The 24,588-nt window shown below is 41.7% G+C and overlaps 2 protein-coding genes and 1 long non-coding RNA gene across 3 annotated transcripts in view; 2 read left to right on the top strand and 1 right to left on the bottom strand.

Annotated features, from left to right (window-relative positions):
• Positions 1 to 13,068, top strand: part of sqstm1 (sequestosome 1) — a 585,288-nt gene extending 572,220 nt beyond the window's left edge. The window contains exon 7 of the mRNA XM_036006516.1: positions 12,758 to 13,068. Coding sequence (XP_035862409.1) covers positions 12,758 to 13,065 — 308 coding nt within the window. The 3' untranslated portion in view covers positions 13,066 to 13,068. The remainder of the gene's footprint in view (positions 1 to 12,757) is intronic.
• The window catches only part of nfkb1 (nuclear factor of kappa light polypeptide gene enhancer in B-cells 1), a 1,201,612-nt gene that overhangs the window by 710,223 nt on the left and 466,801 nt on the right, over positions 1 to 24,588 (bottom strand). The window lies entirely within an intron of this gene.
• Positions 4,417 to 12,325, top strand: LOC118496164. The gene is made up of 4 exons (XR_004898650.1): positions 4,417 to 5,170; positions 10,089 to 10,093; positions 11,163 to 11,169; positions 12,315 to 12,325. It is a non-coding gene; the product is annotated as an uncharacterized LOC118496164 (long non-coding RNA).

The raw sequence follows: 24,588 nt of genomic DNA, 5'->3' as shown, positions 1-24,588 counted from the left end.
CCATATGTCCTACAGAGGCAGGGTGCTCATCATTAACAATTTGGTAGCATCCAGCCTCTGGCACAAGTTAAAATGTATGGAGCCCCCTGCTGGTCTGTTAAAAACCATACAGTCGATTATTTTAAAGTTTTTTTGGGACATGATGCACTGGGTTCCCAAATGTGTTTTATATCTGCCAAAAGAGGAGGGAGGGCAGGGTTTGGTGGACTTGGAGAGCCGGTCTGATGCTTTTAGATTACAGTTCATACAGAGGTTTTTATATGGAACTGATGATGTCGTCTGGAGGCCAGTAGCCAGCACCATTTTAAGGGGGGTTGCAGGTCTGGGTCTTGATGCTTCTTTGTTTCTAGTAGACTGTGGTTTTATCTCTTTGTGTGACTTGCCTCCTTTTTACCAAGGACTTTTTAAAGCATGGACACGTTTTAAATGGACCAGACTAGAACCTGCAGCATCTCTGTTCTGGCTCCTGGAGGAGCCTCTGGTGTGGGGGGCCCGGCTGGATCTCAAGGATGGCAGCAGACCTGGACTCACGGAGAGGCTGATGAGGGCTGGAGTGACTACGTTAAAGGGGATCGTGGAGGCTGCAGGTCCTGGCTTCCTGAACACCGAGGCAGTGGCCTCTCTGCTGGGTCTGAGGTCGGCTCGCCACACCAGAACTATTCTGAACGAGTGGATTAACAGACTGGACAAAGGAGAGACAGAGATGCTGCGGGACTATTTTAATGGGACAGAAATGCCCGTTTCTGGAGACCCTTTTCCAGACATTGGTTTTTTAATTAACAACACTGACTCACTAGCACATCATACACCACGTGTTGCTGATTTCCATATGCAGACTGGGAAAGGTCTGTATAGGAACTGTGTTCTGGCCACCCACAACAAGAAGCTGAGTGAGAGGAAGGACATGGTGTGGAAGGACAGACTGTTGAAAGACAGGAAACCAGTGTGGAGAGTCTTGTACAAGCCTCCCCTAAACAAGAGGTCAGGAGACCTGCAGTGGAGGATCCTCCACGGGGCTCTGGCTGTGAATGTGTTTCTGTCTAAGATTAATCCCACCGTGTCCTCCACGTGTCCATTCTGTCTCCACCCTGAGACCATTAGTCACTGCTATCTGGACTGTTACAGGCTGAAACCTCTTTTTAACATTTTAAAAACTGTGTTTTTAGATTGTGGAGAGGTTTTTAGTGAGACTGCTTTTATTTTTGGTGCTGGCTACAGAAAGACAAATGCAAATAAGTGGAAAATGTTGAATTTTATTGTGGGTCAGGCAAAAATGTCAATTTATAAAAGTAGGACAAACCAGATATAAAGTGTGAGTGGACTAGAGCTGAGGAAGCTGTATGTGTCTCTGGTGAAGGCCAGAGTGAGAGTGACTTCAGGTTCCTCTCTCTGATGAAGGACATGCAGCAGTTCTTAGACCAGTGGTGTTTCTCCACGGCTCTGTGCTCTGTGGAGGACGAGGAGCTCATCTTTCATTCTGGGTTAACATGAGATTATTATTTTTAAATGTGGCTTTTTTTATTTTTTTGTGCATCTAAAAACAACATGATGTTCTGGTAGAAAAGAAAATGTTTTTCTGTAAATAAAGGTTTTGTAAAAATCAAAAAAATCAAATCTCTTCTTCTTCTCTCTTCTTCTTCTCTCTCTTCTTCTCTCTTCTCTTCTTCTTCTCTCTTCTTCTCTTCTTCTCTCTTTTTCTCTCTTCTTCTCTTCTTCTTCTTCTCTTCTTCTTTTTCTCTCTTCTTCTCTTCTCTCTTCTCTCTCTTCTTCTCTCTTCTTCTTCTCTCTCTTTCAGACTTCTCTCTTCTTCTTCTCTTCTTTTCTCTCTTCTTCTCTCTCTTCTTCTTCTCTCTTCTCTCTTCTTCTCTCTTCTCTCTTCTTCTTCTTCTTTTCTCTCTTCTTCTCTCTCTTCTTCTCTCTTCTTCTCTTCTTCTTCTTCTCTCTCTTCTTCTTCTTCTCTCTTCTCTCTTCTTCTTCTCTTCTTCTTCTCTCTCTTCTTCTCTCTTCTCTCTTCTTCTCTCTTCTTCTCTCTTCTTCTCTCTTCTTCTCTCTTCTCTTCTTCTTCTTCTTCTCTCTTCTTCTCTTTCTTCTTTCTCTCTTCTCTTCTTCTCTCTCTTCTCTCTCTTCTTCTCTCTTCTTCTCTCTCTTCTTCTCTTCTTTTTCTCTCTTCTTCTCTTCTTCTTTTTCTCTCTTCTTCTCTCTCTTCTCTCTTCTTCTCTCTTCTTCTCTTCTTTTTCTCTCTTCTTCTCTCTTCTCTTCTTCTCTCTCTTCTCTCTCTTCTTCTCTCTTCTTCTCTCTCTTCTTCTCTCTTCTTCTTCTCTCTCTTTCAGACTTCTCTCTTCTTCTTCTCTTCTTTTCTTTTTCTCTCTTCTTCTCTCTTCTCTCTCTTCTTCTCTCTTCTTCTCTTCTCTTCTTTTTCTTCTCTCTTCTTCTCTTCTTCTCTTCTTCTCTCTTCTTCTCTTCTTCTTCTCTCTTCTTCTCTTCTCTCTTTTTCTTCTCTCTCTTCTTCTCTTTTTCTTCTCTCTCTTCTTCTCTTCTTCTTCTCTTCTTCTTCTCTCTTCTTCTCTTCTTCTCTCTTTTTCTTCTCTCTCTTCTTCTCTTTTTCTTCTCTCTCTTCTCTCTTCTTCTCTTCTTCTCTCTTTTTCTCTCTTCTTCTCTTCTTCTTCTTCTCTTCTTCTTTTTCTCTTCTCTCTCTTCTTCTCTCTTCTTCTCTCTCTTCTTCTCTTTTTCTTCTCTCTTCTTCTCTCTCTTCTTCTCTCTCTTCTTCTCTCTCTTCTTCTCTTCTTCTCTTCTTCTCTTCTTCTTCTCTCTTCTTCTCTTCTTCTCTCTCTTCTTCTTCTCTCTTCTTCTCTCTTCTTCTCTCTTCTCTCTTCTTCTTCTCTCTCTTCTTCTCTCTCTCTTCTTCTCTCTCTTCTTCTTCTTCTTCTTCTTCTTCTTCTTCTTCTTCTTCTTCTTCTCTTCATCAGTGTATAATAATGTGTGAGAGTGATGTAATCCCCCCCCTCCTCCTTTCAGGGTGGAGCCTGCTGGAGTCAGATGGTTGACACCAGGTCTGAGGAAGTGTAAGTCTGTTTTACATTTCATTCATGGAACTGTGACATCACTCATTCAGCCCTCTGATGTCATCATCTACGTGCTGATTGGTTAATAACTGCAGCTGTGTTGTGTCTCCTTCTCTCCGTCAGATTCCTGTCAACTCACACTGGACACAAACACAGTGAACAGAAAACTCAAACTGTCTGACAACAACAGGAAGGTGACATATGTGAAGGAGTATCAGTCATATCCTGATCATCCAGAGAGGTTTGACTCCTGGCAGCTGCTGTGTAGAGATGGTCTGACTGGTCGCTGTTACTGGGAGGTTGAGAGGAGAGGAGAGGTTGTTATATCAGTGAGTTACAGAGGAATCAGGAGGAGAGGAGGCAGTAGAGACTGTAGGTTTGGACGTAATGATCAGTCCTGGAGTCTGTTCTGCTCTGATGATGGTTACTATGTCCTTCACAATAAGAGAGGAACAGACCTCCCTCTCTCCTCCTCCTCTGTCTCTGGTAGAGTAGCAGTGTATGTGGACTGTCCTGCTGGCTCTCTGTCCTTCTACTCAGTCTCCTCTGACTCACTGATCCTCCTCCACACCTTCAACACCACATTCACTCAGACTCTCTATCCTGGGTTTGGGTTCTGGTTCTGGTCTCCTGGTTCCTCAGTGTCTCTGAGTCCTCTGGAGGACGGAGAGTCTCCTCCTGTCAGAGAACCAGACAGTTGAGAGAGAGAAGAAGAAGAAGACAGACAGACAGGCAGACAGACAGACAGACATACAGACAGACAGACAGACAGACAGAGAGACAGACAGACAGACAGACATACAGAGAGACAAACAGACAGACAGACAGACAGACAGACAGACAGACAGGCAGGCAGTCAGACAGAGAGACAGACAGACAGACAGACAGAGAGACAGAGAGACAGACATACAGACAGACAGATAGAGAGACAGGCAGGCAGGCAGGCAGACAGACAGTCGGACAGAGACAGACAGACAGAAAGAGAGACAGACAGAGAGACAGACAGACAGCCAGGCAGACAGACAGACAGAAATACAGACAATCAGACAGACAGACAGACAGGCAGACAGACAGACAGACAGACAGACAGACAGACAGACAGACAGACAAACAGACAAACAGACAGAGAGATAAACAGACAGACAGACAGGCAGACAGACAGACAGAGAGACAGAGACAGAGAGACAGACAGACAGGCAGACAGACAGACAGACAGAGAGACAGAGAGACAGACAGACAGACAGACAGACAGACAGAGAGACAGAGACAGAGAGACAGACAGACAGACAGACAGACAGACAGACAGACAGACAGGCAGACTGACAGAGAGACAGACAGGCAGGCAGACAGACAGGCAGACAGACAGACAGACAGACAGACAGACAGACAGACAGACAGGCAGACAGAGAGACAGACAGAGACAGACAGACAGACAGAGAGACAGACAGACAGACAGACAGACAGATAGTTGTGTGTAACATCAACTCTAACTGTAGTTTAACTTCTTTTGTGATTTTATGGTAAATTAAAACTCATTGAGATGAACTGAAACCTAATTTAGGAGTAAAATGTGTAGAAATGATGACTAATGTAGACTATAGCTGAGAGGATGTAATAGTTGTAAGTTGATGAATGATATATTTAAATATGTGATATATAAATGTTCTTTTGTTGTCTTTATTGGAAGCTGTGGATGTTTAAAGGTTGAACTCTGATGAAATCAACATCTGAAATCAGTTTAAAGAGATTAGTCTCCATCTGGTGGAGAGACTCAGCAGCACAGAGGGGGAGGTGCATGATGGGAAATGGAGGATCCAACACTCACCAGTTTCTCATGCTTCATCTTTCTTTCTTCTGTTGAAGTTTTTGGCGTTTTTGTTCCTGTTTTGTGACGTTACTGTTGCTGTTTACAAGTTCTGGTTGTTTCTGAATGTTGAAGTTTGATTTTTTTAAACTTGTAGTCCCCTTTCTCAACGTTGTTGTGTCTTCTTTAACGTTGTTGTTCCTGTGTCTCTGTTGTTGACGTGGAAGATAGATGTACATGTTGGTGATGAGCTGATCAAACAGCTGAAGTTGATTTCCTTTCTCCAGCCGTCAGAAAACAAACTGTCGTCTCCCTGCCCAGCGTAGAGTCCCATGAAGAAGGAAATGTAACATCATTCAAATAAAAGAAGTTCTCTGCTTCCTACATGGAGTCTAACTCTCCCTTATTTATTCATTTAAACACACATTTAAAGCTGTCCAAACCAAATATATTGAATATAATGTTTTAAACCATGGTCGGGTGAATACTCGACTCTGATTGGCTGCAGGGTGTCCATAAAAAAGTGTTGTAGGACGTCTAGTAAAGGAGTTCTGGTGAAACTGACTGTTGGGCTTTGAAACTGGACGGCTGTTTGAGTCTAAATCTAACCACCGTATGATAGAGAAAGGTGAGGATGCTTTAGTTCTACAGCCACAGGTTACATTGGAAGAGGAAGGGGGGGGGGTATATTCTGAAGATCCCACCCTGGATGCTGCAGCCATTTCTGCCAAATAAGGACAGGATTTCCTGAGGAGAGATAACGAGGATCTGCACACACAAGAATACAAAAATAAACCTGTTACACTCTTTCCAAGACTCCTTTTTATTTTTATATTCTATATTGTTTTCACACTTCACTGAGAAATTACTGCAAATACGTTTTCTTATCAGCAAGGAGAGAGGGCATGAGACGGGAGGCTCCAGGCTGCAGCCAGAGAATGAATGGATTTTTAGTTTGTCTATAGTGCCGTGCTAAGAGAAAAGACTGTAACTCAATTTTGGTTGAAAATGAGTTATTGTCATTTTTGGAACATTAAATATCTGCTTTATCTTGTGGACAAATATCTTGAGTCAATTTTATTGTTTTGGTGAGAAAATTGTGTGTTGTCTTTACCGTAACTTCAAAAGCCGTAGAGAAGCCGAGGCAGAATACACGAACACAGTAGGTCTAGTCTTTGTTTCATGCGCTCAGAAGCACACATGAGTAAGGTACTCGTAAATGAGCCCACGCTGCACACACACACACACACACACACACACACACACACACACACACACACAGAACATAGGATGACGCTGACACGCAGCACATGCACAGACTGGGAAAGATACCGCTACGCTTGTTACTGTAAATAGGCAACAATCAGACGCGGCCTGACCTATGTTTCACCCGTTTCAATTGAAACAGGCCCCGCCCTCCAAGGGGGGCCCCAACAGACCAGCAGAATCCCATTCATTTTCTCCGTAGGATATTGATTTTCAGCCATAATGTCTAAACCATCCGAGGTAGATTGACCACGAGCTACGAGGTTGTGAAACGAAAGTTTCTGCTCCTATAAAAGCCACAAGGTATGAAATCAACCTTGTTATTTGCGATCTTCTGGAGAAATACTACACTACCCACAGTTCTAAGCAAAACACTGACGTCTCTGATTGATTGAAGTTGGAAGTGTCTCCATCTGGTGGAGAGACTCAGCAGCACAGAGGGGAAGGTGCATGATGGGAAATGGAGGATCCAACAGGCTCACAAGTTTCTCATACTTCATCTTTCTTTCTTCTGTTGAAGTTTTTGGTGTTTTTGTTCCTGTTTTGTGACGTTACTGTTGCTGTTTACAAGTTCTGGTTGTTTTTGAACTAGTTTTTATCACATTTAAAAAAGAGCTCCCAGATACAGACAGGCATGTCACACACTTACAGTTAGATTACACCCTTCCCCTTTTCCCTACTTCCTGCTCTGTGTGTGTGTGTGTGTGTGTGTGTGTGTGTGTGTGTGTCTGTGTGTGTGTGTGTGTGTGTGTGTGTGTGTGTGTGTGTGTGTGTGTGTGTGTCTGTGTGTGTCAGCAGCTTTTTACTTAACTTCCTCCTGTGTCGTGTTGTGATGCAGATATGTTTGCTCCAGGTTAAACTTTTGGTAAGTGAGACTTTTCAGCTGATTTCTGATCTGTTAGTTTGATCAAACTGTGAAAATATGTTTGTGTTGAAGAGTTTAGCTCTGTGCTAACAGCTGTTAGCCACCGTGTTCAGGATCACCAGCTGCTTCTAACAATGGGAGTTAACTATGCTATGCTAACCATTATGGAGCTTATTCAGAATCCATATTCAACTCAAATGTAGCTCTGCTGACAGCGTGAGACAGGACTGAAGGACATCTGTTAGTGTGAGGACAATACATGACTCATCACTTATTATTTATATTCCAAACAAAGAACTCATGAATGAATCTGGGCTCTCCAATGATTATTCTGTACTGCAGTAAAAGTACCAAACACACAGTCAAATTACTGTGTTAGTACAAGTTAGTGTGTTAGTGCTATTACCCCCTTTCAATTTATAATACCAGTCAAAACAGATGCAAGTCTTTGTTCAGTTTGTTACAGAATGGAACAGATTCACAACAGCAACCTTGTTAAGAAACATGCTATATAATAAAGTTTGTTATTATTCTAACAGGTGCACCGTTTAACAGCAGACACATGGAACTAGTTTTATCACATTTAAAAAAAGAGCTCCCAGATACAGACAGGCATGTCACACACTTACAGTTAGATTACACCCTTCCCCTTTTCCTACTTCCTGCTCTCTATCTGTGTGTGTGTGTGTGTGTGTGTGTGTGTGTGTGTGTGTGTGTGTGTGTGTGTGTGTTATCTGATAGAAACATGGAGGGAAACATTGTGTCACAGAGATTTCTGGGAATATTTAAAGCAAGTATAACTTCAGAAACATGACAGTACATGAATACTCCAACAACTGACGCTGAGTGTGACAGTTTGACTTGTTTGAAGTTGTTAGTGTTGAATCTCTTCAAGGGGTGATAGAATGATTATATAGGGTATTTCACGCTCAGCACAGGGAAGATAGTGCGGGACAGGAAGTCGAGCACAGGAACAAAATAAAACAGCCGGTTAATTTTCAAAATAAAATACACCGTGCTCACAGCGGATCATATTTCCCTGCACTACACCTTGAAAACACAGCTCAGAGTAGTTTCCCCTTTACTCCTCTGGATGAAACTAACTGTTGGTGGTTTTGTGGTTCTGTTCTACGTGAATTCGCGAGATATTGTGGGTCCTCGTGACTACAGCTGTCAGTCATGGCCGCAGCCGTTCCGCGACAAATCCGGACCTGGTGGGTGTTGACGGACGGCGGAGGACGGAGCCGTTCCGCAACCGGTGGAAATTAGGAGTCACGCGACGCAGACAGTGTGTAACTGGCCTAATGCAATACTCTGAATTGGCTTAACAATGAACGAGAGGTTTTCTGCCATATAAGGTATGCTCATGAATATTTAGATGAGCTGCGTGCTGATTGGTCGCACACACACACACAGAGCTGGCCCGCAGCACATACACACACACACAAACACACACACAGACAGACACAGAGCTGCGCACAAACACACAGACACACACAGACACACACACACACACACACACACAAACACACACAAACACACACACACACACACACACACATAGACACACTGTCTGTTAAGTTACCGATAGACTTTCAAAAGTACGAGCATGCCCAGACATGCCCGGGCACGAGCAGCGGCTGCAGCGCGGCTAAAACAGCCGAGAGAAAATACGCCCAGCTTGCTTCAAACTTCATTTCTGCTTCAACACATAAAGTCATCAACTAATTTTACTCTACAAAGCACCAGATACACAGTTTAGTTACAGTTTCATCCTCCAGTGTGTCACACACACACACACACACACACACACACACACACACACACCGATGCAAAGTTTCAACACTTTCATTACAACTAGTGTTAAAATAGAAATAATAAATAAAATAACTCCACCAAGGAATCAGAACTCCCCCTGTAGGTACTGCCCTGCAGGCACGTCCTCTGCCCCGCTGCGTTAGATCCAGTAAGTCCTGCTCTGTTGTCCGATATCTACTCGTTCTAAACACTTTCTCTGAGCCAGTATTCCGTTGTACAGCATGGACCACTGCATTTACGACTGTGGTTCATTTTCAATATCCCTGAAATACTTCCAAACTTTCTTCTTTCTAAAGTACACAGCGCAGCTTGCAGCTTATGGTGCGTTCGATTATTCTCAACGAACCGACTCGGACCTCGGATCGGATATGACATCACTTCCACACTTCAAGCGTTTTGGTATGTTTTGCGCGTCCGAGTCGGAGAAAAAACATGGACGCCACCCGGAAAGCTGTTGCTATGGTAGCACTGGCCGAGTTAGCAACGCTAGCCATGTTAGCAAACAAGGCTTCATTAAATATTGCACTCACAACAAGACCGATTCCCATACGAACAGGCAGTGAAACGGACACAGTAAGGTATTGCAGTAATACGAGAGATTAAAATCTTCATTTAAACAGCCAAAGCGGTCCAAAAACAATGACAACAATTCATACTACAAGTCACACACGGCGCTGCCATCTTGGAATCCGTATCGGAATTCTTGCTCGGTGTCCTCACGGTTGTCCGAGTTCCGAGCTCGGAAATCCGAGGAAAGGGGGCGTGTTGGTGCATGTTGCAAGGCAACGTCTGTCTTCATAGTCGGAACTCCGACTAAGATAAATTATAGAACGCACCATTAGCTTGTGTGTGACATCCTGACAGAGCTCCAGCTTATAGCCAGTCTGTGAAGGTAGGCAGGCCGACCGAGAAGGCATCAAACCCGGCAGGCAGCCGCCGGCTGTCACGGCAGATTGTGGAGCTTCTCAAGTCCGACACTGTCATACCAAATTTGCAATTAGCCATCAATTTTCGTAAAATGGCCCATATTTGAGCTTTATATAGTTGATTCTTCGCATAAAAAAGTCTCAGAAGTGAATTTAGTAATGAAATATCAGACGAACAATGTATACAATTTCTGAGATCTGCGCGACCTATTCAGGAGACTACCTGATCTCAGATTAGTGGTGTAGCCTATGTAAATGTTTGGGTGTGACAAAAGATAAAGACTAGACCCAAATAAGGAGGAGCCTCCAAGTTAACGTCAACTTCGTTGAGATTTGCCCGTTTTCAGAGGCAGTTTAAAATTGTGAGATTTGCAGAGGAAAGAGGTGTCAATGGGATTTTGAGGTTCTATGTATGTCCTATTTCCCCCCAAACTGTCGTTATTCAACTATGACAAGGTAAAATCGGTTTTGCATGCTATCACCACTTTCATCTTTCCTACTTTGTTCTGCAACTGCTGTACAATATCCCTCAGGATAAATAAAGTTAATCTACCTTAATGGAAAACTTGCATATAGTTCTGAGATCCTAGATGTACTTGTTAAATTTGTGAGTTTTTTTTCTATTGCCTGGTCGGGATAGTTGCCCGAAGTCATTTTAACTGCCTCTATACAATAGTTTTTATTTTTTATTTTCCACTTTTATCTGCCTCGTTCTTGAACTTGCAGAAAAACTTCACTAAACATTGCAGCCATTACCTGGTCCTGGTCATTTCTAACAGTGGAGTTTAGTTTTTGTTTAATTCACTTTTCGTTTGTAAGAGTTCTGCAAATGATTTTTCTGACTAGTGCTGCTACGAATGATTATTTTCATGGTGGATTAATGTGTGGATAATGTTCTGGATGAATGGATGAGTAGTTTGGTCTCTAAAATGTAGATCAGTGTTTCCCAAAAAGCCCAAGATGACGTCCTCACATGTCTTGTTAATCCGCCACTCAAAGATATTCAGTTTCCTGTCCCAGAGGAGAGAAGAAACTAGAACATATTCACATTTAACAAGCTGACATCACACAAGTTTACCTGTTTTATCAAAAAGAAATGACTCAAACCGATTAATGGATTATCAGAATAGTTGGAAATTAATTTAGGCGTAACGTTGGGTTCAACATTGGGGGGGAGGGGGGGTGTTGAGATCTTCAACTATCTAGGGTGGTCCCTGGACTGCATATATTGAGAAAAGCAACAAAAACATAAAAAAACATTGTCGGGAAAAAACTCTAAAAGGTCATGAGGCGACAAAAACATTCAAAATGCGACAAAAGCTTTGGAAAAAGCCGAGTTGTGATTGAAGGGGGGGGGGGGGTGTAGATTACGCCTGTGATGATAGTGGAGCGTAGCGTTGGAGCGTAGCGTTGGAGCGTAGCGTTGGAGTGTCCGCTCCGCAGACCTTACATGTGCAACGTAGCCGTTAACTAATTACTGATTTACTGTAAATGAGGCAGAATCTGTTTCTTCAACATGAAGTTGAACATTAGTTGATTAATATCTCTTACTGTTGATTAATCTGCAGATTAGAGCTGAAATGTTTAACTAACAAACTGTTAATCGGCAGTTAATTTTAAAACGAATATGGCAACAAAAACAAATCTGTCTGCTTTTCATTCCCCCTGCTCTGGTGTTTCCCCCCTCTCATTCCCCCTGCTCTGGTGTTTCCCCCTCTCATTCCCCCTGCTCTGGTGTTTCCTCCCTCTCATTCCCCCTGCTCTGGCGTTTCCCCCTCTCATTCTCTCAGAGAGAGAGAGAGAGAGAAAGAAACATTTTTAACTTTCTAACTTTATTTTGTAAATCCAGAAAACCGCCATCATGGATCTGGACCTGGCCGTCATCATCCCTGCCATCATTTTCACTGTCGTCGCCATTTATTTTGCTTCTTCGTACCTGAACAAGAAGCCCGACGCCTCCGGCTCCGCAGCCGGGAAGAAGAAGCCGAAAGTCGGCTATGGAGACAACGTCCCCCCGCCCAGAGCTCTGGCTCCGCGGCTTCTGACGGAGAAGATCCCCGTTAAGGTAAGGCACATCGGACCCAGCAATTCTTTTTTTTCTTTAACGTTTCACGTTCATGTTCATTTAGTTTGCAAATCAAAACCACAAAATAAATGAGCCTACAGCAAAGATAATCATAAGTTGCTAAAGAGTCTTAGACCGATCGATTCTGATCAATTTATTGGTGTTTGAAGTTTGTAATTATAGCGACATGGAAGCCGATTTAAAGTTATCAGAAACTCATGTTTTTTATAAATTATTTTTTTATGTTTATTTTATTTTTTTTATTGATTGATTGATTTATTTATTTATGTAATTACTATTTATATTTTTGTGTGTGTGTGTGTATGTGTGGATGCGTGTGTGTGTGTGTGTGTGTGTGAGTGTGTGTGTGTGTGCGTATGTGCGTGTGCGCGTGGACTTCCTGAAGAACATCAGCGAGGGCGTGGCGGCCATGTTGAGCCCACTGGGTGAGTGATGTCACTGTCAACACCTGAGATCAGTGCAGGCTTCTGATTGGCTGTTAGGAGAGGATGACCAGGGTTAGAGTTCAGCTCCGCAGCTAAACGTTTCTTTAAACTGAAACTGTTTACACATGTCGCTTCTGATTGGGTAATAATAACTGTGTAAAGTACCTTTAAAAACAATAGTTTACAAAGTGCTTTGAGTGGAAATAAAGGACATGCAAATCAACACACATACTCATAAATACACAACATTGTAAAAGTGAAAAAAAGAAGAGGTAACATCTCTGACACACCCAACAAAACATACATAAGAAATGATAAATATAAAAAACCCAGAAGAAAAGAAAAGATTTTTCAATGTTACAAACAACTTGTTTGAACTGCAGAGAAAAGCTAACCGCTAGTGTTACACGGAGGTTTCTGTTTGCTGCTGAGGAGGAGTTAGGTTTGAACAGGAAGTGATGTCGTGTTTGTGTGTGTGTGTGTGTGTGTGTCTGTGTGTTTGCAGGTATCGACATGGACATCGATGTGGAACACGAGGGCAAGAGTACGAAGGTGACCCCTCCCTCTCAGGGTGGGGGGTCGGAGGGAGACGGGGTCAGAGCCAGCAGCGAGTTCGGAGCCAAAAATGAGATTGGGGCAAAAAACAAGGGCGGTGCCAACATTGAGGGAGGAGCCAATGTTGAAGGCGGGGCCAACGTTGACGGAGGAGCCAGCAATGAGGACGGAGCCAGCATCAAGGGGTCAAAGGTCAGTTCATGTTCATCAGCTGTGGGATGTGTTCAGGTAAATCTGTGCTGTTCACAGATAACATGACTAACTAGAACATTTTGCACAGAAATTTTGATGGTGTGCCGACGTCTTGGTGCACATCCCAAAACTAATATGACATTATTATGTATCATTAAGGTTCATAGGCCTGTGTGTGTGTGTGTGTGTGTGTGTGTGTGTGTGTGTGTGTTATTGTGATGCAGATATGTTTCCTCCAGGTTAAACTTTTGGTAAGTGAGACTTTTCAGCTGATTTCTGATCTGTTAGTTTGATCAAACTGTGAAAATGTTTGTGTTGAAGAGTTTAGCTAGTGCTAACAGTTGTTAGCCACCGTGTTCAGGTGATCTGTTAGTGGAAGGAACATTACTGACACTCACTTATTATTCATATCCCAAACACACAACTCATGAAATAATCTGAAGTCTTTCATTTTCATCCTGTACTGCAGTAAAAGTACCAAAACACACTGTCAAAGTACTGTGTTAGTACAAATTAAAGTTCTGTTTTGAAGATGTTACTGAGGTAAAAGTACACAATTATTAGGCTATCAGAGAGAAATATTGTACTTTTTACTCCACTACATTTAGGGGTGTAGTGGTAAAAAAAGAGGTGGGTAAACTATAAATTCTGTGATCAGGTGGACCACGACGCAGTCACCGGTAGTGGGCCACGGCCTACCGGTGTATGGGTATGGGTAAGGGTATTACTGGTTGTTCACTCATAGGTCACACAGTCACTATTCAATTCACATATTAATCTAAGTTCTTGTTAAAAAGACTCAAGAAGGAATAATATGGTTGAAATCTGTTACGTGACGGTGTTCTTTTTGGTTTCTTTTGGATCTTTGCAGGGACAAAAGATGGAGACGCCTCAAGAAGTCGTCCTAAGAACTTTACAAGACTTGGGAGCTGAAGACTTTGAAACATTTAAGTGGTACCTACAGCAGGAAGGGGCCCTTGGAGACTTCCCAGCAATCCCAATTAGTAAACTGGAGGATGTAAACAGAGTGAACACAGTGAATACGATGTTCAAGACCTACAGTTTAAACATTATTGAAGTGACCAGAATAGTTTTAGTGAAGATGAATACAAAGAATGTATCAAACATCTCAGTAGCTGCAGGTAAGTCATAATCATTATGAATTTAAAACAATTTATGTAACAAAGATCAAACTTATATATCACAGTTTTCAACAAACATTAGCTTTGTTATCAATGTTTCCCTCTTATCTACAAAGATACACATGTTGTGTTGACAACATCAGAACAAGCTACCAAACATCCACAAGAGAAACTAAATTTAAAGTGTCTCCGAGAACAAACAAATAATGAAACAAAGTCAGACTGTTTTTGTTTACTGTCACTGTAAGATACTGATTGGGCAATATGAATTCCCTCTGTAATTAAGTCATATACCTTCTGGTTTATTTGGACAATGAAGAGTTCATAGATGTATGACTGAGACACCCAACATATCAGTTGTTTTTGAGGAATACTAAGTCATTTTACAATAGTTAACATATTCAGGACCTCGTCATGAAATGGGCTGAATAGATTTCATGAATACAGTAAAGTGCACACTCATATTCACCAGAACAAACCCTCATTGATTTCATTGTTTTTTTTCATTCAGAGATTCTTGCTGCATGCCAGCGTAAAGTCAAATCCAACTCACAAAAGAAGTTCCGGTGTGTATTTGAGGGAATTGTTAAAGCAGGAAACAAAACACTTCTGAATCAGATGTTCACAGAGATCCACATCACAGAGGGAGGGACTACAGGGGTCAATGATGAACATGAGGTCAGACAGATTGAAACAGCATCCTGGAAACCAGACAGACCAGAAACAACAATCACATGTGAAGACATCTTTAAAACCCCACCTGGAAGAGAAGAACCAATCAGAACAGTGATGACAAAGGGAGTGGCTGGCATTGGGAAAACAGTCTTAACACAGAAGTTCACTCTGGACTGGGCTGAAGACAAAGCTAACCTGGACATCCAGTTCACATTTCCATTCACCTTCAGAGAGCTGAATGTGCTGAAAGAGAAAAAGTACAGCTTGGTGGAACTTGTTCATCGCTTCTTTAGTGAAACCAAAGATGCAGGAATCTGCAGTTTTGAAGAGTTGCAGGTTGTGTTCATCTTTGACGGTCTGGATGAGTGTCGACTTCCTCTGGACTTCCTCAACACTGAGATCCTGACTGATGTTACAGAGTCCACCTCAGTGGACGTGCTGCTGACAAACCTCATCAGGGGGAAACTGCTTCCCTCTGCTCGCCTCTGGATAACCACACGACCTGCAGCAGCCAATCAGATCCCTCCTGAGTGTGTTGACATGGTGACAGAGGTCAGAGGGTTCACTGACGCCCAGAAGGAGGAGTACTTCAGGAAGAGATTCAGAGATGAGGATCAGGCCAGCAGAATCATCTCCCACATCAAGACATCACGAAGTCTCCACATCATGTGCCACATCCCAGTCTTCTGCTGGATCACTGCTACAGTTCTGGAGAAGGTGTTAAAGACCAGAGAGGGAGGAGAACTGCCCAAAACTCTGACTGAGATGTACATCCACTTCCTGGTGGTTCAGTCCAAAGTGAAGAACATCAAGTATGATGGAGGAGCTGGGACAGATCCACACTGGACTCCAGAGAGCAGGAAGATGATCGAATTTCTGGGGAAACTGGCTTTTGAGCAGCTGCAGAAAGGCAACCTAATCTTCTATGAATCAGACCTGACAGAGTGTGGCATCGATATCACAGCAGCCTCAGTGTACTCAGGAGTGTTCACACAGATCTTTAAAGAGGAGAGTGGACTGTACCAGGACAAGGTGTTCTGTTTCGTCCATCTGAGTGTTCAGGAGTTTCTGGCTGCTCTTCATGTCCATCTGACATTCATCAACTCTGGAGTCAACCTGCTCTCAGGAAAACAAACATCATCATGGCTGCCTAAAGTCTTCAGAGAAAAACTAAAACATCTCCACCAGAGTGCTGTGGACAAGGCCTTACAGAGTCCAAATGGACACCTGGACTTGTTCCTCCGCTTCCTCCTCGGTCTTTCTCTTCAGACCAATCAGACTCTCCTGCGAGGCCTGCTGACACAGACAGGAAGTAGTTCACAGACCAATCAGGAAACAGTCAAGTACATCAAGGAGAAGATGGATGAGGATCTGTCTGCTGAGAGAAGCATCAATCTATTCCACTGTCTGAATGAACTGAATGATCGTTCTCTAGTGGAGCAGATCCAACGGTCCCTGAGTTCAGGACATCTCTCCACCCATAAACTGTCTCCTGCTCAGTGGTCAGCTCTGGTCTTCATCTTACTGTCATCAGAAGAAGATCTGGACGTGTTTGACCTGAAGAAATACGATGCTTCAGAGGAGACTCTTCTGAGGCTGCTGCCAGTGGTCAAAGCCTCCAACAAAGCTCTGTAAGTGGTGTATCAGAGTATTTAATGTTATTCAACATTAAATACTCTGATATTTTTTAACAGGAGTTAAATATCTTGAAAATATCTTGTTTCCTTCCTGTCGTCTCTTCAGGCTGAGTGACTGTAACCTGTCAGAGAGAAGCTGTGAAGCTCTGTCCTCAGTTCTCAGCTCCCAGTCCTCTAGTCTGAGAGAGCTGGACCTGACTAACAACAACCTGCAGGATTCAGGAGGGAAGCTTCTGTTGGCTGGACTTCAGAGTCCATACTGCACACTGGAGACTCTCAGGTCAGATCAAGAACAATAATCTTTGAAAACACAGTATTGAAAAATGTGAATGTTTCCAAAGTAATTTGTTCTGATTTAGAATCACATCATAGAGGATGAAATATGAACTGTGACTGAGATACAGAAATCATTTATATCATGTGACCTTGATTAAAGGACGTCTGTTTATTTCTTCAATGTTTCCATTTTGTTTAGAGTAGAGCAGCAAGATTTAAACATGCTGAGAAGGGTTTTCACATACCGTATCACCAAAAGTCCAGACTCAACATTTAAGCACAAATGTTATTTGTCTAACATGATATTTCTCTAAACTTTAGGCTTCACTAAATTCAAACTGCCCTTAAATGTATCAACAAATACTCTGATATCTTTCAACAGGAGTTAAATATAAATAACTTGATTACTTCCTGTCGTCTCTCCAGACTGAGTGTCTGTAACCTGTCAGAGAGAGGCTGTGAAGCTCTGTCCTCAGTTCTCTGCTCTGATTCCTCTAGTCATTTTTACAACAATCTGGAGTTCATTGTTACTGGAATAGGTTGGATCACATCAGCTGTTGGATCACATCAGCTGTTTGGATCACATCAGCTGTTTGGATCAATTCAGCTGTTTGGATCACATCAGCTGTGCCAGTGACACGTCAATAATGAAGTTCGTGGATGTATAGTAGCTAAATCTATCCATGAAAAAAATATTTTTTCAGGTGATATTTTAGTTATAACCAGATTAAGTTAGCCAAGCAGTTTGATGTTTATATGTGCGGTAGTTATTATGTTTTGGAAAATTACACGATCTCTACCGTTACAAAGCTAACATTAGCTTAAGATGACTGGCTGACTAACGTTTAACAGGGAGGGACTACAAATCATCTCTGTTGTTTTTCTTTATTTTGACAGCGAATTGCCCCACAGTATGAATACAGTTTTATTTTAACTTTTATTTAGATGGAAACCGTTGTTGTATAATCGCTTTATTACACGAGAGGGCATAGGCGCGGGAAGTGGAGGTATTGAAGTACCCCCTGGTGGCGAAGCAGCACCCCCTGCCAGCGAAGGTTTAAATCTGCGATGACAATAAAACGATAGCTTCAAATGTATTTACACTATGGAATCAATACCGAAAATACATTTTACTATTTATTCTCTTTAGGGACCGTTCGGTATTTATGGAATGGACCACCGGAGGAAAATAGGGGAGGGTCATATCTTTTTATTTTTTGCTGAGGGGAGGGTCATCCAACATTTTTTAGTCTGGGCGGGGGGGGGGGGGTCACCCAACTTTTTTATTCATGAAAAGAGAAAAATTTCAAAGTGGCTTGTTTGGTGCATATTTATCCATGTAGCTCTCAGTCTCTGCGCCCTAGCAGATGGGTCTGACCGCATACGCGGAGTTTGCTGGGGGGGCAGGAGGGTGCCCCCCTGGTGGCTCAAACAGGTAATTGCATTGTGTAAAAAATTAGTGGAATAATTACATCTGGCATGACCAGATATTATATCAATATCTTAAATAACACAAAACAACTAAATGGTGATAGGTAATACATCTGATTTCATATACTGCTTTAGTAAAAAAAAATATTACCTGGCTGGGAGCAGCAGGAAGCAAAAAGCGAAAGTTACTGTTGCACTAGTCTGGACATATTGCCGTATCAAACCTTGCAATAAAGGTTTCCTAAATGCCATGTATATAAATGTGATGTCAGCTTACTAATTGATTGCAGGTTTTGTGTAGATTTGGACTTTTATACGTTTATTCCACTTTGTTTAAATGGCGAAGTGGAGAGGCCTCATTCACCTGTTTGGAGTTGGCTGGTGAATGTGATGCTCGTATAGGCCTTGCTGGATACACCATGTCATTTACCTTGTTGTGGATCTACTGATCGCTGTGGATTACTTTGTTTCCGTGTCATTGGATTACAGCAAAATACGGATCTTTTTTCTCAACGTGTCTTAACGTTTTATGGTGACTGCGCTTCATTTCTGCATTTGGAGAGGCATCTCAACAGACTGTAGGTCCAACACTGATTGTTCAACTACATAACACTACTGTCAACAAAGATTTTTACATCACATGATAATGTGTTAGGAAGGTAATTCGGTGTGCGATGGCACTTCTTAAGACATTTCTTATCCTTCATGATATCTTAATGACAAATCAGAATGGTAAGGCAAGGCAGCTTTATTTGTATAGCACATTTCAGCAACAGGACAATTCAAAGTGCTTTACATAAAAACAGATAAAAACATTAAAAACAGATAAAATACGAGAATAAAAGTTACAGTGCAGTATAAGAAACTAAACATTAAAGAGCAGTTAAAACAGTTAAATATATAAAACAGATAAAATAGGTATTTCTCTTTATATGCTTATATAGATTGTCATACAGTTTCAACAATGCAACTTCAGTATAAGACATGTTATGTGTGTTATTTAAAGAAAAGCAACATCACAAAGAAAGGTCTTCAGCCTTGATTTAAAAGAACTGAGAGTTGCAGCAGACCTGCAGTTTTCTGGGAGTTTGTTCTAGATATGTGGAGCATAAAAACTGAATGCTGCTTCCCCCTTTTTAGTTCTGACTCTGGGAACAACGAGCAGACCTGACCCAGACGACCTGAGAGGTCTGGGTGGGTCATAGTGTAGCAGCAGATCAGAAAAGTATTTTGGCCCTAAACCGTTTAGTGTTTTATAAACCAGCAAAAGTATTTTGAAATCAATTCTTTGAGGCACTGGAAGCCAGTGTAAAGACTTCAGTACTGGAGTGATGTGATCCACTTTCTTGGTCTTAATGAGGACTCGAGCAGCAGCATTCTGAATCAGCTGCAGCTGTCTGATTGATTTTTTAGGGAGACCTGTAAAGACTCCGTTACAGTAGTCAAGTCTACAGAAGATAAAAGCATGGACAAGTTTTTCCAAATCCTGCTGAGACATAAGTCCTTGATATATTTTGAAGGTGGTAATAGGCTGACTTTGTAATTGTCTTAATGTGGCTGTTAAAATTCAGGTCTGAGTCCATGACTACACCAAGATTTCTGGCTTTGTCTGTTGTTTTTAACATTGTTGTTTGAAGCTGAGTGCTGACTTTTAATCGTTCCTCTTTTGCTCCAAAAACAACCACCTCAGGTTTTTCTTCATTTAACTTAAGAAAGTTCTGGCACATCCAGTCATTAATTTGTTCAATGCACATATTCAGTTGTTGTATTGGACTATAGTCCCCTGGCGATAAGGTTATGTAAATTTGTGTGTCATCCGCATAACTATGGTAACTTATTTTGTTGTTTTCCATAATCTGAGCCAGTGGAAGCATGTAGATGTTAAACAGGAGAGGCCCCAGAACGGAGCCTTGGGGAACTCCACACGTCATATTTGTATGCTCAGATGTATAATTACCTATAGACACAAAGTAGTCCCTATTCTTTAAATATGATTCAAACCACTTTAGTACTGAGCCAGAAAGGCCAACCCAGTTTTCCATTCGGTCTAGTAATATGTCATGGTCGACCGTATCAAATGCAGCACTGAGATGAAGTAATACTAAGACTGAAATTTTGCCACTATCTGTGTTTAAGTGGATGTCATTAAATACTTTAACAAGAGCTGTCTCAGTGCTGTGGTGTGGTTGAAAACCCGACTGGAAGGCATCAAAACTGTTGTTTAGTGACAAGAAAAGGTTAAGTTGTTGAAAAAACACTTTTTCAATGATTTTACTTAAAAATGGAAGGTTTGATATCGGCCTATAGTTGCTCATTAGTGATGTGTCTAGATTGTTCTTTTTTAGGAGTGGCTTGATGACTGCAGTTTTCAGGGCCTGTGGGAAGATACCTGAGAGAAGAGACGTGTTTACAATCTGTAGAAGATCATCAGCCAAACAATTCAAAACATTTTTGAAAACGCCTGTTGGTAGAATATCAAGGCAGCAGGAGGAGGTTTTCAGATGTTGTTTAATGTCATCCAGGTTTTTATGGTTGATCATATGAAATTGTGTCATATTGGAATTTGTTTTGCGTGAACACCATGACAGCACATATCCTGCACTTGATACGGAGGCACTGACTGTGTAATTTTCTGAATTTTGTCTTTGAACAAGGAGGCAAAATCATTGCAGGCCTTGGAAGATAAAAGTTCAGATGCTTCTGGTACTGGAGGGTTTGTTAACCTATCGACAGTAGCAAACAAAGCATTCTGGCGATGTCAGAGAAGAAGGACCATCTTGCATTCCTTAGTTCCAAATTATAAATGCAAAGTCTCTCTTTATAGGTGTTATAATGAAACCTGGAGATTCGTTTTTCACCACCTGCATTCAGCTTTTCGACACTCTCTTTTTTCTGTTCTCACCACTATGACATTTCTCCATGGAGATCTTTTCTTACCAGAGACAGCTTTGACCTTAGTGGGAGCAATAGCATCAATAACATTTGTAATTCTACAGTTGAAATTATCTACAAGCTCAGTGACTGAGATCCCTGTGAGGGTGGTTGTGGAGGAGAAAAGCTGAATGAATGATTCACTGGTGTTTTCAGTGATATACCGTTTTCTGACTAACTTAGTTTGAACACTTTTGGGCACCAAGATAGTGCCGTTAAAGAAAACACAGGAATGATCAGAGAGAGCAACATCAGTCACTACAACCTTGGGAATGTTTAGACCCTTGGAGATAATCAAGTCCAGAGTGTGCCCCTTATTGTGCGTGGGCTGTGTCACATGCTGAGTCAGTCCATAGTTCTCAAAAACACAACACAGTTCTTTGGTCCCTCTGTACTGGGGGTTGTCAACATGAATGTTAAAATCACCAGCAATAATTACACAGTCAAAGTTAATACAGATTATAGACAGCAGTTCAGTAAAGTCATTGAAGAAAGGTGCACAGTATTTAGGTGACCTGTAGATATTTAGAAGTATAGCTTGAGGGGAGGACCGTAGCTGAAAGCCACATATTCAAAAGAAGCAAAATTTCCATAAGATATTTGCGTACAATGGAATGAGTCATTAAACAAAATGGCGACTCCACCTCCTTTCTTATTCACTCTATTCTCACTCATAAAACTGAAGTTAGGGGGAGCTGACTTAATGAGAACAGCAGCACTGTTATTATGATCCAACCAGGTTTCAGTTAAAAACATAAAATCAAGATCGTGCTTAATAATTAAATCATTGATTAAAACTGATTTTCCTGCCAAAGACCTGATGTTTAGTAGGCTTTAGTATTAGTATTTTTTCATGTTTTGGGACAGGCTGTGGCGGACGAGGAATGAATGCTAAATTTTTTCTAAATTTTTTTTCAAAAAATGTTTGCAGTTAAGTGCTTATTCGCCATTCTTTTTCTATTACCTATCACAAAATAAATTGAGGAAGAATTTAATACACAGGGCCCGGGCTTGTCTTGAAAAGAGTCATGAGTGCTACTAGGCGTACAGCCTGGACCCGGCCCATATCAGTTAATAATTGCTGCATTTTGTACACAAGCATCCTTATCAGTTTGGGGAGGAGTTAGCTGCCATCCTGGCAGAGGTGCCTGGCATTTTACTTTTGGCTGGGGGTGAACAATGGGAGAAGGAAGGGGGGCATACTTGGTTCCAGCATCCACCAGCTGCTTCATCTGGTCAGTGAACTCCAACATGGAGATGGGGGAAAGAGGGGAGAGCGACGGATCCTCAAAGGCGTCGGGGTTGGTAAGGGCATTTGAGGGGTGTTGGACGGGTGAAAAGGGGGGTTGAGATTTCTCGTCTCTGCTCTGTGGTCTCCCATGGTAAAATCCTTGCTCAGGTGGGGGCTGGTGTGTCTGCGGTCCCAGAAATTTTTTAAATTGTCAATGAACTGCAACAGTACATGCAGTTGAAAGCCATTTGTTCAGTGCCAACAGTCTGCTGAATCTCTCAGCTCCACTTCTGATTGGTGGAAGAGGGCCACTGATAAACACAGTATAATGTTCTTCACAGTTGGGTGTGCTGCCACAATATCCGGGATTCTTTGGGCCAAGTCAGACACCATGTCTTTGTGAAATCAGAGTATTTTGGTGTTTTTACTGCTTTTTATATATTTTACAGCAGAGTCACCCTCAATCAGAGTTTGGGGCCCAGTCATTAGCTTTCCTTGTAGCTTTTTACTTTTTGGTACCACTTTACTTGAGGTCAAAGAATGCATTTGTTACACTGTCATAATGGTGTCATGACAGCAAGTCTTATCCATGATATCTTAATGACAAATACAATTGGTACCACTTTACTTGAGGTCAAAATATGTGTTATCATTGTCATAATAGTGTCATGACAGCCAGTCTTGTGAAATATCCTGTCACACATCTGTCTGACCAAGTGCTAGAATTGGTCTCTAACCTTGCACATCTAATTACAATAATCATTAGGTCAACATGTCATGAATACAAAAAGAGGTGGATTTTCTGTTTATGCCAAGTTGTCATGATCAAGACAACTCCTGGTAATGTCACTTTGATTAATGTCAAGTTGTCATAATCAAGACAACCCAAACAACGTCAATTTAATGTCAAAAAACCAAATGACACTTAATCACAGAAGTCATAAACGTTTGACTTGTTTATAAGGTTTATGACACATTCATGACAGTGTCATGTCATAGTTATGATAGTGTCAAGTCACGATTATGTTGGTACTGTCAAGTAAAGTGTTACCGATATTTCTCTAAACATTAAGCTTTATTAAATTCAAACCGCCCTTCTCAAGTCAGGATTAAAAATGTTACAATTCGGAAATCTTTGAATGTTTCCAAAGCATAATGTTCGTATTTATAATATGTCGTAAAGCACCTAGTATGAACTATGGCTGAGATTGAGAACCTAATTTTATTTAAATCTTATGTGAATTTGAATACTGGATGCCTTTTTACTCTTCATTCAGTCACAATTAGTTATCATGTTTCCAACTTGTTTAGAGTAATATTGCAAGAATTTTAACATGTTTAAAATGGATTTCATATTCTCTATCACCAAAGTCCAGACTTAACATTTAAACACAAATGTTATCTGTCTTCTTCATTACCGTCCCTCCATCAAAGCTCTTTCACCAGGAATTAATATAAATACCTTGTTTCCTTCCTGTCGTCTCTCCAGACTGAGTGTCTGTAACCTGTCAGAGAGAAGCTGTGCAGCTCTGTCCTCAGTTCTCTGCTCTGAGTCCTCTAGTCTGAGAGAGCTGGACCTGAGTAACAACAACCTGAAGGATTCAGGAGGGAAGCTGCTGTCGGCTGGATTGAAGAGTCCACACTGTAAACTGGAGAATCTCAGGTCAGGATTCATCAACCCATTCAACTGATGACCATTTGAGATATGATTAACTTTAGTTGATAAACAGCTGACATGTAGCTTTGTGTCTGTTGATACGACAAACTTTAGCAGTAGTTTCGAGACTCAATTAAATACCGCAGATGATTTCAAAGATTTATTATAAATCTAGTCCAAAATGTACCTGGACAACAAACAAACATAACATTTAAACATGGCTCCACGTGTTCACAGAGGGTTCCTGTGTGTTGTTCTGTGTGTTTGCAGTCTGTCAGGCTGTCTGATCTCAGAGGAAGGCTGTTCTTCTCTGGTCTCAGCTCTGAGCTCTAACCCCTCCCATCTGAGAGCGCTGGACCTGAGCTACAATCATCCAGGAGACTCAGGAGTGGAGCTGCTGTTGGCTGGACTGAAGGATCCTCTCTGGAGACTGGACACTCTGAGGTACAAACACTGATAAACAAAAAGGAGATATTTGTGTAGGAAGTTTTAAAGGAGAACATCTCCAGGAACTAAAATATAAAAGAACTCCCTTTGTTATTAATTGAGGTAGTTTGAACACATCTCTGTATGTTAAAGGAACTCTCCGTGGTTTTAAGAAACATCCTT

Source organism: Sander lucioperca, chromosome 1, assembly GCF_008315115.2.
Source record: "Sander lucioperca isolate FBNREF2018 chromosome 1, SLUC_FBN_1.2, whole genome shotgun sequence".
Taxonomy (NCBI): domain Eukaryota; kingdom Metazoa; phylum Chordata; class Actinopteri; order Perciformes; family Percidae; genus Sander; species Sander lucioperca.
Note: the sequence above shows the minus strand (reverse complement) of the source record. Positions and strands in the feature narration are given on the sequence as shown.